Source organism: Orcinus orca, chromosome 12 (assembly GCF_937001465.1).
Source record: "Orcinus orca chromosome 12, mOrcOrc1.1, whole genome shotgun sequence".
Taxonomy (NCBI): Eukaryota; Metazoa; Chordata; class Mammalia; order Artiodactyla; family Delphinidae; genus Orcinus; species Orcinus orca.
The window spans coordinates 36,993,361-37,009,581 of NC_064570.1; the positions used below are offsets into that span (position 1 = coordinate 36,993,361).

At 34.9% G+C, this 16,221-nt stretch overlaps 1 protein-coding gene across 3 annotated transcripts in view; it reads right to left on the reverse strand.

Moving 5' to 3' along the window:
- NKAIN2 (sodium/potassium transporting ATPase interacting 2) overlaps positions 1-16,221 on the reverse strand; it is a 980,961-nt gene that overhangs the window by 443,305 nt on the left and 521,435 nt on the right. For all 3 annotated transcript variants that reach the window (XR_007470706.1, XR_004477515.2, XM_049695657.1), the window contains one exon: positions 11,364-11,444. Coding sequence is in view for 1 of the 3 variants with exons in the window: in XM_049695657.1 (XP_049551614.1) it covers positions 11,364-11,444 (81 nt within the window). In the remaining 2 variants the exon portion in view is untranslated. The remainder of the gene's footprint in view (positions 1-11,363; positions 11,445-16,221) is intronic.

A 16,221-nucleotide genomic window follows, 5' to 3' on the forward strand; every position in this document is an offset into this window, starting at 1 on the left:
CGACTCCTCACTTTAGGGGCCTTAAAACGAAGTGGAACAAGTAAGCAAACAAAAGAGAACTGAAGAAGAAAATAAGCAGTTTAATTCACTGCACTATTAAAGGAAAAAAGAGAACAGAGGCAATTACAGTTTGACCAAATTACAAAAGATTGGTTCATTTCTATTTTGGAGGAAAATTACATTATATTTAATTCTTAATAACATGTAGGACATTTATCCTACATCCAAAAGCAAAATCTTTGAAGGTTTGAGAAATAATTTTTTTTCCTAATTCATTTAATGACAGTTAATTGAAGTTTTCTTAGACTATATGCATTTTACAATAAGAAACAAAAAAATATGAATCCAATCAATTGTCCTCTTGATTATTTGTTAAATTTAGTCTTAAATCTATTATCACAGGTATTCTTTGTTTATTAATAATTATACAGATTTCTTTACTTTTTGAAGAGCACCATTAATTCAAGTTAAAAATGATTATAAGAGATGTCTCTCCATACCACCTTTTTTCATATAAAATCATAAAAGAAAATTTTGAGACAAACATTAATTTCGCTGAGCTGAAAATATCCAAATATCAGATACCTTTTTAAATGAATAATTCATTTTTTAAATAAAAGGAATAAAACTGGGATTGTTGTAATAGTACATTTTTTCACACAGCACTTGAAAATGGTTTCAAGGATTTCTGCCCATTTGCCTACATTGTATGACAGGTTTTATCCTCTTCCTGTCTCTTTTCTTTACAAGAGCAATTTTATTTCTCAAAGCTTAAATAAGCCACATTTTTTAAAAACATGTTTACTGGAGTATAATTGCTTTACAATGTGTTGTAAAGCAATGTGTTAGTTTCTGCTTTAAAACAAAGTGAATCACCTATACATATACATATATCCCCATATCTCCTCCCTTTTGCATCTCCCCCCCATCCTCCTTATCCCATCCCTCTAGGTGGTCATAAAGCACTGAGCTGATCTCCCTGTGCTATGTGGCTACTTCCCATTAGCTATCTATTTTACATTTGGTGGTGTATATATGTCCATGCCACTGTCTCACTTCATCCCAGTTTACCCTTCCCCCTCCACGTGTCCTCAAGGCCATTATCTATGTCTGCATCTTTATTCCTGTCCCTAGGTTTTTCAGGACCTTTTTTTTTTTTTTTAAGATTTCATATATATGTGTTAGCATATGGTATTTGTTTTTCTCTTTCTGACTTACTTCACTCTATATGACAGACTCTAGGTCCATCCACCTCATTACAAATAACCCAATTTCATTTCTTTTTATATCCCATCATATATATGTGCCATATCTTCTTCATCCATTCATCTGTTGATGGACACTTAGGTTGCTTCCATGTCCTGGCTATTGTAAACAGACCTGCAATGACAATTGTGGTACATGACTCTTTTTGAATTATGGTTTTCTTAGGGTATATGTCCGGTAGTGGGATTATTGGGTCATACGGTAGTTCTATTTTTAGATTTTTAAGGAACCTCCATAGTGGCTGTATCAGTTTACATTCCCAGCATTTGTGCAAGAGGGTTTCCTTTTCTCCACAGCCTCTCCAGCATTTATTGTTTGTAGATTTCTTGATGATGGCCATTCTGACTGGTGTGAGGTGATACCTCATTGTAGTTTTGATTTGCATTTCTCTAATGATTAGTGATGTTGAGCATCCTTTCATTTGTTTGTTGGCAATCTGTATATCTTCTTTGGAGAAATGTCTATTTAGGTCTTCTGCCCATTTTTAGATTGGGTTGTTTTTTGGATATTGAGCTGCTTGTATATTTTGGAGATTAATCCTCTGTCAGTTGCTTCGTTTGCAAATATTTTCTCCCATTCTGAGGGTCATGTTTTCGTCTTGTTTATGATTTCCTTTGCTGTGTTAAAGCTCTTAAGTTTCATTAGGTCCCATTTATTTTTGTTTTTATTTCCATTTCTCTAGGAGGTGGGTCAAAAAGGATCTTGCTGTGATTTATGTCATAGAGTGTCCTGCCTATGTTTTCCTCTAAGAGTTGTATAGTATCTGGCCTTACATTTAGGTCTTTAATCCATTGTGAGCTTATTTTTGTGTATGGTGTTAGGGAGTGTTCTAATTTCATTCTTTTAAATGTAGCTATCCAGTTTTCCCAGCACCACTTATTGAAGAGGTTGTCTTTTCTCCATTGTGTATTCTTGCCTCTTTTATCAAAGACAAGGTGACCATATATGCATGGGTAAATCTCTGGGCTTTCTATCCTGTTCCATTGATCTATATTTCTAGTTTTGCACCAGTACCATACTGTCTTCATTACTTCATTACAAAGCTTCATTATGTAGCTTTGTAGCATAGTCTGAAGTCAGGGAGCCTGATTCCTCCAGCTCCATTTTTCTTTCTCAAGAGTGCTTTGGCTATTCGGGGTCTTTTGCATTTCCACACAAATTGTGAAATTTTTTGTTCTAGCTCTGTGAAAAATGTTCCTCCCTCTGCTATATTTTGGAAGAGTTTGAGAAGGATAGGTGTTAGCTCTTCTCTAAATGTTTGATAGAATTCTTGTGAAGCCATCTGGTCCTGGGCTTTTGTTTTTTGGAAGATTTTTAATCAGTCTTAATTTCAGTGCTTGTGATTGGTCTGCTTATATTCTCTATTTCTTCCTGGTTCAGTCTTGGAACGTTGTGTTTTACTAAGAAGTTGTCCATTTCTTCCAGGTTGTCCATTTTATTGGCATAGAGTTGCTTGTAGTAATCTCTCATGATCCTTTGCATTTCTGTGGTGTCAGTTGTTACTTCTCCTTTTTCATTTCTAATTCTATTGATTTGAGTCTTCTTCCTTTTTTTCTTGATGAGTCTGGCTAATGGTTTATCAATTTTGTTTATCTTCCCAAAGAACCAGCTTTTAGTTTTATTGATCTTTGCTATTGTTTCCTTCATTTCTTTTTCATTTATTTCTTATCTGATCTTTCTGATTTCTTTCCTTCTGCTAACTTTGGGTTTTTTTTTGGTTCTACTTTCTCTAATTGCTTTAAGTGTAAGTTTAGGTAGTTTATTTGAGATGTTTCTTGTTTCCTGAGGTAGGACTGTATTGCTATGGACTTCCCTCTTAGAACTGCTTTTGCTGCATCCCATAGGTTTTGGGTCATCATGTTTTCCGTGTCATTTGTTTCTAGGTATTTTTTGATTTCCTCTTTGATTCCCTCAGTGACCTCTTGGTTATTTAGTAGTGTACTGTTTAGCCTCCATGTATTTGTGTTTTTTACAGATTTTTTTCCTGTAATTGATATCTAGTCTCACAGCATTGTGGTGGGAAAAGATACTTGATATGATTTCAATTTTCTTAAATTTACCAAGGCTTGATTTGTGACCAAGATATGATGTATCCTGGAGAATGTTCCATGAACACTTGAGAAGAAAGTCTATTCTGTCATTTTTGGATGGAATGTCATATAAATATCAATTAAGTCCATCTTATTTAATGTGTCATTTAAAGCTTGTGTTTCCTTACTTATTTTCATTTTGGATGATCTGTCCATTGGTGAAAGTGGGGTGTTAAAGTCCCCTACTACGATTGTGTTACTGTTGATTTCCCCTTTTATGGTTGTTAGCATTTGCCTTATGTATTGATGTGCTCCTATGTTGGGTGCATAAATATTTACAATTGTTATATCTTCTTGGATTGAGCCCTTGATCATTATGTAGTGTCCTTCTTTGTCTCTTATAATAGTCTTTATTTTAAAGTCTATATTGCCTGATATGAGAATTGCTACTCTAGCTTTCTTTTGATTTCCATTTGCATGGAATATCTTTTTCCATCCCCTCACTTTCAGTCTGTATGTGTCCCTAGGTCTGAAGTGGGTCTCTTGTAGACAGCATATATACGGGTTTTGTTTTTGTATCCATTCAGCCAGTCTATGTCTTTTGGTGGGAGCATTTAACCCATTTACATTTAAGGTAATTATTGATATGTATGTTCCTATTACAATTTTCTTAATTGTTTTTGGTTTGTTATTGTAGGTCTTTTCCTTCTGTTATATTTCCTGCCTAGAGAAGTTCCTTTAGCATTTGTTGTAAAGCTGGTTTGGTGGTGCTGAATTCTTTTAACTTTTGCTTGTCTGTAAAGGTCTTAATTTCTCCATTGAATCTGAATGAGATCCTTGCTGGGTAGACTAATCTTGGTTGTAGGTTCTCCCTTTCATCACTTTAAATATGTCTTGCCACTCCCTTCTGGCTTGCAGAGTTTCTGCTGAAAGATCACCTATTAATCTTATGGGGATTCCATTGTACGTTATTTGTTGCTTTTCCCTTGCTGCTTTTAATATTTTTTCTCTGTATTTAATTTTTGATAGTTTGATTAATATGTGTCTTGGTGTGTTTCTCCTTGGATTTACCCTGTATGGGACTCTGTGCTTCCTGGATCTGACTGACTATTTCCTTTTCCATATTAGGGAAGTTTTCAACTATAATCTCTTCAAATATTTTCTTAGTCCCTTTCTTTTTCTCTTCTTCTTCTGGGACCCCTATAATTTGAACGTTGGTGGATTTAATGTTGTCCCAGAGGTCTCTGAGACTGTCCTCAATTCTTTTCATTCTTTTTTCTTTATTCTGCTCTGTAGTATTTATTTCCACTATTTTATCTTCCAGGTCACTTATCGGTTCTTCTGCCTCAGTTATTCTGCTATTGATTCCTTCTAGAGAATTTTCAATTTCATTTATTATGTTGTTCATCATTGTTTGTTTGTTCTTTAGTTCTCCTAAGTCCTTGTTAAACATTTCTTGTATTTTCTCCATTCTATTTCCAAGGTTTTGCATCATCTTTACTATCATTACTCTGAATTCTTTTTCAGGTAGACTGCCTATTTCATCTTCATAAATAAGCCACATTCTTACATAGCTTTTTTACATACCACGTTCTTTTTTTTTTTTTTTTTTTTGTGGTATGTGGGCCTCTCACTGTTGTGGCCTCTCCCATTGCAGAGCACAGGCTCCGGACGCTCAGTGGCCGTGGCCCACAGGCCCAGCTGCTCCGCTGCATGTGGGATCTTCCCAGACCGGGGCACAAACCCGTGTCCCCTGCATCAGCAGGCGGACTCTCAACCACTGTGCCACTGGGGAAGCTCTACATACCACATTCTTAAATGAAAATGTATATCTAGATCTCAGAAGCAACTATCAAAATTATTAAAATGTGACAGCTTTCTAGACATTACTATTAAAAGCATTCATTAGGTATAATTAATTGCTCTAGGGTATGTTTAACAATATAAGTTTCTGATAATATAATGAAGCCCTGCATCCCTAGTATATAAACAAATTGGGTTGTTTTAAGTGTAAAATAGTCCCTTGGTTACTCTTTTATGATCTGTAAGTTAATTATTTTATTTCTAAAGATAGGTGGTGCATCATTCACTAATGGTGCCCATAAATTACGAAAGTAGAAATTGAGATCTCAAAATAGTCATATAAAGAAAAGTGTTAGGATATAATTTCAGCTAAGAGTAGATTACAATTATAACACACCCAAGAGAATACAGTTTTTTGCAGAGAGCAGAAGAGTGCTAATTTTTTTCCTGTGTGTAACTATTCAAAAACTATTTCATAAATTTTATTTTCCCAGGTGATGAATCTGATAGGTGAATTACCATATTATATGTGTTTTCCTTCTAACAGTGCACTTTGAAGTTAACTACAGAACAAACAGACCTCTTCTCTTTTCAAAATAACTCAATTCAGTTAATACCTGGGATTAGTTTGCATTTCTATTTGATATGTGAGCAAGAAAATCACAATTGACCAGAATAATCCAACAACACAGTAAGACTATTTACATCAGGAATTCTCAAAACTATTAATCCAATAGTCAAGGTCACATTTAATGCTCAAAGGCAGCTGCCTACAAAGTCAGCAAACACTTTGGGTTACAAACTAATGTTATCTCTGTTTCATTAACAGAACATCTATTAAAATATCACCTCAGAAAGTAAGAATCTCTAGGATGTTTCAGGATATTTAGTCAAAACACTAATATCTAAAGCATTAATATAAATAGTATGGAAATAGTTATTATGCAATGTATATGTTTATTTGTTCCTACCATATTATGTGCTAATTTATATGACATTCCCGATATTTTATTAATATCATTGAGATAAAATTTTTAAAAAGAAATTTCTCTGGTTGATTAGTTTTATTTTTCCTTAAATCTCATGGGGATAATCATTAAAATATATTAATAAATATTGTAACAATAATGCTGGATTTACACAGAATTTTTGATGAAAAAATATATTATCTATACAATTATGGGTACAAAGAAAATTGAATATCAACCAGGTCAGCCCTGTGTACCATATTATTGTAATTAAGCCGTTTCATTCCCGAAGGTACACACTGGCTTCATTAATGATGCTAATATCTATTTCTCTCATAAGTACAGGCAGATAGTTTAGCAGAAAAAGCAGAAAAGACACTGGAAAAGGACAACAAAAAATTCTAAACTCTAACGGGTAACTCAAGTTTGCCTTAATATTTTACCGCTTTTTATCATTTCTTGCCAATATTCATTATGAAGAAATCAATTCTTTACAAAATGTTTTATGGAAACAAACCTACTTCTCTCATATATATAAAGACCACAGAATTTCCTCCCTGATTCTGTTTCCCATATTTGTCCCTCAGCCTCAAACAAACTGACCCATTCTTATGGTCAAATTAGTTTATTTTCTTGGGTGAGGTGAGGGAAAAAAGTGGTTTATATTCTGTAACCTAAGTATTATCAGCAGTTTCAGGAGTCCCATTTTTGAGCTTTCATATATCTGTACATTTTTCAATCACCATTGCTTATTTCTGGCACTCTGTTACTTGAAGAATGTGAGGCAGTTGCAGAAGCTAAAGAATTAAATGGCATAAATATACCTTTCTCAAACCCTTTGAGCAGGAAAGGGAGGAAAATCCCAGTACAGATAACAATATAACTTTGCCCTTTATGGTTTTCCTTTAGATTATTTGTTAAAAGGAAATTATTAAATTTTCATGTGCTCTGCAGAGTCTAGTCTTTGTTTATAAGATGAAAAGAAAAGGAAATATTATTAACTGCTTCACTGCCATGGGATAGTCATTACCTGCCTGTGTGCATTAGAAGAATTCTTAGTCATTTGGGTTGCAACTCTCTTGAACTCTAATGTTTTAGGATGTGTCCTCGTTATGGTTTCAATGTCCATGTCCAAGGTCATGGGATCACAAGCTTTATTTTGTGTCTGTAGTCATTACACGGAGCAGTGAGAAAAATTACACATTTGTGCAGCCAGCTTGGCTCAGATTTCTCCCTCTTTTTTTTTAAATATTAAACAAACTCTGATCTGCTCGATCATCTTACGCAGCCAATATGACTGAATACCTGTCCTCCAATTATTAAGGTGATTATTTAAAATTGAAAATATCGTTAAAAGTCATTTAATGAGGAATCTCTTTGAACGAAGTGGATTATACAGCAGAGATATATAAATTGGGTAAGGAATTCAAGTCCTGGGAATGTGAGCTTTAAGCAGAAAATGATGTGTCTTTCCTAGAGCCACCTGAACAATTCCTTTTCATTGGTCACGGCATGTTCAGGAAAGGACTGCCTGCTGCTGAGAGTGTGGAGTATGATGACCGGCAAGAATACAGAAATGCCATCCACCAGGGCAGACACTGCCGAGGGCCACAATGAGGACTTGTCCAAAATCTGCTTATAAAACTACAGGTTCCAGAATCCTTGGGTCTATTTCATATGATAACGTCACCCTCTTACTTTATCTTTCATCATTTGAAATTGAAAAAAAAAGTCAACATTATTTATACTCCATATGATCATCTCAATAGATGCAGAGAAAGCTTTTGACAAAATTCAACACCCATTTATGATAAAAACCCTGCAGAAAGTAGGCATAGAGGGAACTTTTCTCAACATAATAAAAGCCATATATGACAAACCCACAGCAAACCGTCCTGAATGGTGAAAAACTGAAAGCATTACCACTAAGATCAGGAACAAGACAAGGTTGCTCACTCTCATCACTCTTATTCAACATAGTTTTGGAAGTTTTAGCCACAGCAATCAGAGAAGAAAAGGAAATAAAAGGAATCCAAATCAGAAAAGAAGAAGTAAAGCTGTCATTATTTGCAGATGACATGATACTATACATAGAGAATCCTAAAGATGCTACCAGAAAACTACTAGAGCTAATCAATGAATTTGGTAAAGTAGCAGGATACAAAATTAATGCACAGAAATCTCTGGCATTCCTATACACCAATGATGAAAAATCTGAAAGTGAAATCAAGAAAACACTCCCATTTACCATTGCAACAAAAAGAATAAAATATCTAGGACTAAACCTACCTAAGGAGACAAAAGACGTGTATTCAGAAAATTATAAGACACTGATGAAAGATACTAAAGATGATACAAATAGATAGAGAGATATACCATGTTCTTGGATTGGAAGAATCAACATTGTGAAAATGACTCTACTACCCAAAGCAATCTACAGATTCAATGCAATCCCTATCAAACTACCACTGGCATTTTTCACAGAACTAGAACAAAAAATTTCACAATTTGTATGGAAACACAAAAGACCCCGAATAGCCAAAGCAATCTTGAGAAAGAAAAACGGAGCTGGAGGAATCAGGCTCCCGGACTTCAGACTATACTACAAAGCTACAGTAATCGAGACTGTATGGTACTGGCACAAAAACAGAAAGATAGATCAATGGAACAGGATAGAAAGCCCAGAGATTAAACCCATGCACATATGGTCACCTTATCTTTGATAAAGGAGGCAGGAATGTACAGTGGAGAAAGGACAGCCTCTTCAATAAGTGGTGCTGGGAAAACTGGACAGGTACATGTAAAACTATGAGATTAGATCACTCCCTAACATCATACACAAAAATAAGCTCAAAATAGATTAAAGACCTAAATGTAAGGCGAGAAACTATCCAACTCTTAGAGGAAAACATAGGCAGGACACTCTATGACATAAATCACAGCGAGATCCTTTTTACCCACCTCCTAGAGAAATGGAAATAAAAACAAAAATAAACAAATGGGACCTAATGAAACTTAAAAGCTTTTGCACAGCAAAGGAAACCATAAACAAGACGAAAAGACAACACTCAGAATGGGAGAAAATATTTGCAAATGAAGCAACTGACAAAGGATTAATCTCCAAAATTTATAAGCAGCTCATGCAGCTTAATAACAAAAAAACAAATAACCTGATCCAAAAATGGGCAGAAGACCTAAATAGACATTTCTCCAAAGAAGATATACAGAGTGCCAACAAACACATGAAAGAATGCTCAACATCACTAATCATTAGAGAAATGCAAATCAAAACTACAATGAGATATCACCTTACACCAGTCAGAACGGCCATAATCCAAAAATCTAGAAACAATAAATGCTGGAGAGGCTGTGGAGAAAAGGGAACCCTCTTGCACTGTTGGTGGGAATGTAAATTGATACAGCCACTGTGGAGAACAGTATGGAGGTTCCTCAAAAAATTGCAAATAGAACTACCATATGACCCAGCAATCCCACTACTGGGCATATACCCTGAGAAAACCATAATTCAAAAAGAGTCATGTACCAAAATGTTCATTGCAGCTCTATTTACAATAGCCCGGAGATGGAAACAACCTAAGTGTCCACCATCGGATGAATGGATAGAGAAGATGTGGCACATATATACAATGGAATATTACTCAGCCATAAAAAGAAACGAAATTGAGCTATTTGTAATGAGGTGGATAGACCTAGAGTCTGTCATACAGAGTGAAGTAAGTCAGAAAGAGAGAGACAAATATCGTATGCTAACGCATATATATGGAATTTAAGAAGAAAAGTCATGAAGAACCTAGGGGTAAAACAGGAATAAAGACACTGACCTACTAGAGAATGAACTTGAGGATATGGGGAGGGAGAAGGGTGAGCTGTGACAAAGCGAGAGAGAGGTATGGACATATATACACTACCAAACGTAAGGTAGATAGCTAGTGGGAAGCAGCCGCATAGCACAGGGAGATCAGCTCAGTGGTTTGTGACCGCCTGGAGGGGTGGGATAGGAGGGTGGGAGGGAGGGAGATGCAAGAAGGAAGAGATATGGGAACATATGTATATATATAAGTGATTCATTTTGTTGTGAAGCAGAAACTAACACACCATTGTAAAGCAATTATACGCCAATAAAGATGTTAAAAAAAAAACGGTTAAAATGAAAAAATAAATAAATTAATTAAATAAAATGGTTAAAATGAAAAAAAGATTATTTATACTCAATATCATAGTTAAGTAATAAATAAACATACTTGAAAATGCTCAGAGTGCTTTGGGAAACTCCTGTATGCTAGATTATAAATGTGTATTACCATCACCCCATCCCCCGCCCACCAAGATATATAGCCCTGCAAAGGTAGTTCCTGGAGACTTTTTAGCTCTTTTAGCCTTTGAAAGCAGGTTATCATCTCTGGGTTTTAAAAATGTCAACATCTTTGCAGGGTCTTTCTGATCTAAGGGATAGAGAGGTAAAAGAACATTTTACAATCTCTATCTTTTAAAGTTAATATGAAGAAGTACAAGTTTACAACTCTCTCAAGTGTCTCAAGCAAGATTTACTACTACTTTGAATGGATTATCTCATTTGACTTAGTTGCTGTTAATTGCATTCCAAAAGAAGAAGGATGTTGGTTTTAGAGATCTACAAACTGCATTATTTCAATAGTAAGGCATTTATGTTAGAAATATAATAGCAAGACATACGCAAACACACATATACACAGAAACTCATACAGGATGGCACAAAACAAAGAAACCTAAATGAAAATGTAAGTATTTTAAGTCCTTCCTAGATTATTTTAGAATAAAATGTCTATTTTATTCACTTATGTAATAAATTATATCCCTCTGGTAACAGTTTTATTCAACTAAAACCCATTAATTATTTGAATCATTATATTGCTATTTGGGTCCAATCAGGAAAGTCTTTAGCAGAGTAATAAGCCAACTAAGTGATTTCAAAAATCTTCAAGATTTTATCTCTGAAAAACTTCCTACTCTGCTTCAGAAATCTCTTACAAGTCAATGTTTTAAAAGTACACAGTATGGTCACCGTAATAATCAATATTTCATTTAGTTTTGCTTAAAATAATAAAATGACATTTTTGTGACACACTGAAATGTTTCTTTGATGGTAGAAATGCAGAGAGATAGATGAGGACATCTTTCAATTTACCTTCATTCGAGGTGCATCTAAGTGACAAGAGCAGGGTGAGACTCTGCCTTACTTAGGAAGAGGCTTGTTAACACACAACTGATGACTCAGGCAAATCAGATGGCAAATTACCTTTGAGAGGTCCCCAGCCTCCAAATAGAAGCAGATAACAAACACATTCCACGTAACCCAGAGGACTAGCCAGACAGCATACTGTAGAAAAGCAAGAGAGAAATAACATAATTAATTTTGAATCAACTGAGTAAGATTTAAACAGAACTTGAACTTTTGAACACCAAATCTTAAGATTAGTGGAAAATACTAGATATTTTTTCTTTCTAAGAAACAGGATGAGATGTACATTTATCTCTAGTTGGATTTTTTTCCTCACTGTAATAGACTCTTATAGTATTACAGCTCAAACTTGCTTAGGGATAATTTTTTCAGTTTTTAGACAAAAGAAATAGTAGTCCACATTTCTGTTTTAAGAGGGAATAGTTGTGGTTTCCAGATATCTGAAAAAAATGATGCCCCAGTAGATATATCAACTACAACCCATTTAAAAGAGAGCTCTTATCTTCCTTTAGCAAGATCAACCCAATGTTTGATAACATGTAGCCTTTCCCCAAGTTATCGAGGGTCATCTTCAAATCAGTTTTCATACCTCTGTCCCATCTAATCAGCTTCTCTCTTTGGCATCTTCTTTCCATTTATCCTTTCACCTTCTTATTTTATCCTCTCATGACCTCCCACTTTAGTGACCATCTAGTTATTATCTCTAATTTTATTCTGTTGTCTATGCAATGTGCTTTCTTCATCAATGACAAAATTTTCTTACCAAGACACAGTTCTGAGCATTCAGTTAACCAAAATTTATTAAGTCCTTAGAAGGAAACATGCTAGAAAGACACTGAGGATACAAAGATCAATGATAAATTCTCCCTGAATTCAAGTCAAGTGAAAGAGGTAGATTAGAAAAGAGAAGATTCTTACACAAAAATCATAAAAGGGTGTATATAGTCTGAGCTCAAGGAAAGAAGATGGGAAATGTGTGCAAACTATGATGAGAAAAGGTAGTCCTGCAACATCTAACAGAATAGGTGAAACACCTTCCATAAGAGGTGAACCAAACTAATTTATGGATTTTACCAAACAGCAGTGTGGGGGATTGGAAAGGCCATGGTGGAAGGTTGAAGTAAACAAAGAAAGCAGCAGGTGTGAACTTAAAAAAAATGGAACAAGAGGCTACAATGTCATTTCTCTGCTAAATGAATACCAATGGCTCCCATTCTTCATATGGTGAGTTCCAAAATCTTTATTTTATAGTTCAAGGACCTCCATGATCTTGTACCATGTCATCTTTTCAGACACACGTTTCAGTTCATCTTTCAAGTCATTATGGATTATGGACACATTGGATTACTTGTTGCTCCATGTACATGGAAAGCTATTTCTCACCTCTGTGCCATTTAAATAATTTTATCTTTTAATAATTTTACTTTCCCTAAGTACTCCTCTTACCATCTATCAATTTTTTATTTTTCTTCAGAAGTCAATATAAATATCATCTCTTGAGTGATATCCAATTAGAAATGGTGTATCCCTGCCTTGTGCTCCAATAAGATCTTGCTTGCTCGAATTTCATTCCAAATGTCTTATATCTAATTATTTGCATATTTTCCCCAGTGCACAATGATAAGCTCCTTGAGAGAAAAGACTCTTTCAATTAATGCTTATATCTCTAAGTTGCTAACTTAGTACTCTGTACAAAACAGGTACTCAGTAAATATTTTATAAGTCAATCAATGAATGAGGAACAAGACAGAAAAAAATCTTAACTATTTTCAGAAGCAGAACTCCTTCCACCCATCCCAGATCTGGTTCTTATGAGAATTCTATGATCATTCATGTAGTGTGAGGACTGAGAGCCCTAAATGATAAGTTTATATAATAAACACTGACTCAGCTGTTTTCCGGGGGATGCATTCATCTAACTGTTGAATATGTGCACTGCTCAGTGAGAACAAAATAAGAGCAAAACTATATGATCTAACACAAAAGAAGGGGTTTGAGAAGTGAAGGCTGCGTACTGGAAATAGGGTCAGGAAGCTAAGCAGGCTGGGGCATGGAACTTAAGTTTTAGAGCAGAGATCTAATGAGATGTCTAAATTTGGTCCGTATTATAAAGTAGAAACTTGTTCACAAATTTTTTAAATATTAAAATCTAGACTTATTGGGTTGTTTTGCAGATTTGGATATTAGTTTTAGAAATATAATGAAGTGCTGGGTCCCACTTTAAGAATAAGTAGGTGAGAAAAAAAAATGCTTGAAGTTCCTGTGACTTGGTTTATATGAGTGTAAGGAAGAATGAAAGCATGATCGACTGAAGTGTTTGATCATGTTCTTTGTTCCTGGTGACACACTTTCCCCACCTTATTTATAATGGAGAGCTAAGTAACCACTATTTACTAAAAAACAAAGTAGCAGGATAAGTAAAATATTTGGTAAGAGTGGATGAAACACACTGTATAACATATATTATATATTCCTGAAAGTTTGTCATTGGTAGTTAGGTTTCCTGACGAGGCATTAAAGAATGTTAATAGAAAAGCTATAGCTTTTCTATTTTGCAACTGAAATTATATTTTCAGATGATAAAAATATTATCTGCATCTATGGGGTACACATGGCATAATCACTATTTCATTAGATGTTGAATATATAATAAGAATTTGGAATTTTCATCCAGATAAATTTAGATATCACTCATACTAAGGTATGCATTTATGTGTATGTGTAAATGTAAATTATACTTAGTTTGGTTAAAAACATGAAGCTGAAAAAATTATGCTTTAGTCCCCAAAATTAATAATTTTAGGGAAAGACAGGTAAGATAATGGGTCACATGCAAATAAATTGCATATAGAGATTAAGAACTTGGGACCTAAAGTTTGCATCACTTAGGAGCTCTGTGGCTACATGCAAGTCTCACTACTCTTTAGTTTCCTCAAATGTAAAATCACCTTTTATTACGATGATTATGTTATATCATCCCCTCTCCTTGTTTCAGTAATACGGCAGTAATCCCCACATTTTAATCTCCTTAGAATACTAAAAAAATATACTTTTTACATTAACTTCTGCAAAATATTTTTCCACCTAGTTGAACTTGCAATCTAGACTTTATCCCTTAATGAAACATGTTCTTCCCTAGAATAAGTTTCTTTTTTTTTTCTTTTTCTTTTTTGTGGTATGCAGGCCTCTCACTGTTGTGGCCTCTCCCGTTGCGGAGCACAGGCTCCAGACGCGCAGGCTCAGCGGCCATGGCGCACGGGCCCAGCCGCTCCGCGGCATGTGGGATCTTCCCGGACCGGGTCACGAACCCGTGTCCCCTGCATCGGCAGGCGGACTCTCAACCACTGCGCCACCAGGGAAGCCCAAGTTTCTTCTTTGATACATGAATGCCAATATTGATAGATGGATGACATTTTATAAAGCAAACCTTTTTTCATTTGGTTTCATTAAAACAATTTATTATTTATGGTTGACCATACTATATAATTATAAAGCATTTTCTATATCATACCTTATGAGTTGCTCTTTCATGTTATTTTTAGTAATGATTTTGTTCTTTTTTATCCCATTTCTCCTAGAGTAATCCAAAAGAATATGTCCAGAGGGAACATAATAAACGTTCCTTCTATATCTTTGCATTTATTTGCATTATTTTCATTTTATTGCATATTTAATTACAAACCAGTTAGTCTACAATGCACTCTACTTCGTTAAAGATTTACAAAAGAGAATTATCACCTTTAGTGGTGTGACACCTTTAATAAACACGTATGCAAATATATACAAATGGTTTAAATTATATTAGTGACTTTCTCTTTAAAACTACCACAGTTTAGAGAACTATTATTCAATAATATCATAATTATTAGAACAGGGGTCCCCAACCCCTGGGCCACAGACCAGGGCCACCCAGCAGGAGGTGAGCGGTGGGCAAGTGAGTGAAACTTCATCTGCCGCTCCCCATTGCTCGCATTACCACCTGAAGCATCTCTCCCAACCCCCCGACCCCCGGTCCACGGAAAAATTGTCTTCCACGAAACCAGTCCCTGGTGTCAAAAAGGTTGGGGGCCGATGTTTAGAAGACGAAAGAGCCTAGTACAATTCAAGTACCAGCCACATTTCATAAGTGCTTAGTTAGAAAAAGAGTTGAGGCAGTGAATCAGTTCATATTTATTAAGCACCAGCTGGATGCAAGTGAGTATAACAGATGCTGTAGAGAAACATTACAAGATATAACTGAGTTGCTTATTCCCCTAAAATGATTTATGTTTACCACTGATATGCAATTGGTGTAATCCATAGGAACGTTTTCAGGTATCATTATTTTTCACTAGAAAGCAACACTCATATCAGTTTACCAATATCACTGATATTTTGCTGCTAGTATGAAAGTAATAATGTAATCGGTTCTAATGAACTATGATAGAAGCATTCCTAAGAAGCATTGTATTAACAAATCTGTCTTAAAAACAACTCCTTTAAGCAACATTTTAGAATTATTAACAATCAAGTGTTTTAATACTGACAGTGAGAATATTTTAATAGATATACATGTATACCCATAAAACAAATACCCTGGTCAAAATGGTTGGACTATAGTCACCTTTTGCTCCAAGTTAATTATATTTTAGCTTTATTTTCTCATTTTCAACAGCAGCATCATTTAATCTGCTTAGGCATTCTCATCACTTTCTCATCCATTGTTATAATAAAAAAGAACAAAAGTGGCCCAAATAAAGCAGCTTATTTTCTAATTCTTGATCATCTTATGACCAGTGACAGTCTGCTTTATGATGTAAATCCTGTCTCCTAATTCATAAATCCTGTTACGTCTACCCCATGCTATATAAACTTTCACTTAAAAGAAATAGCTAAATAAAATACACTACTATTAAAATTATTAGTTTGATAATTA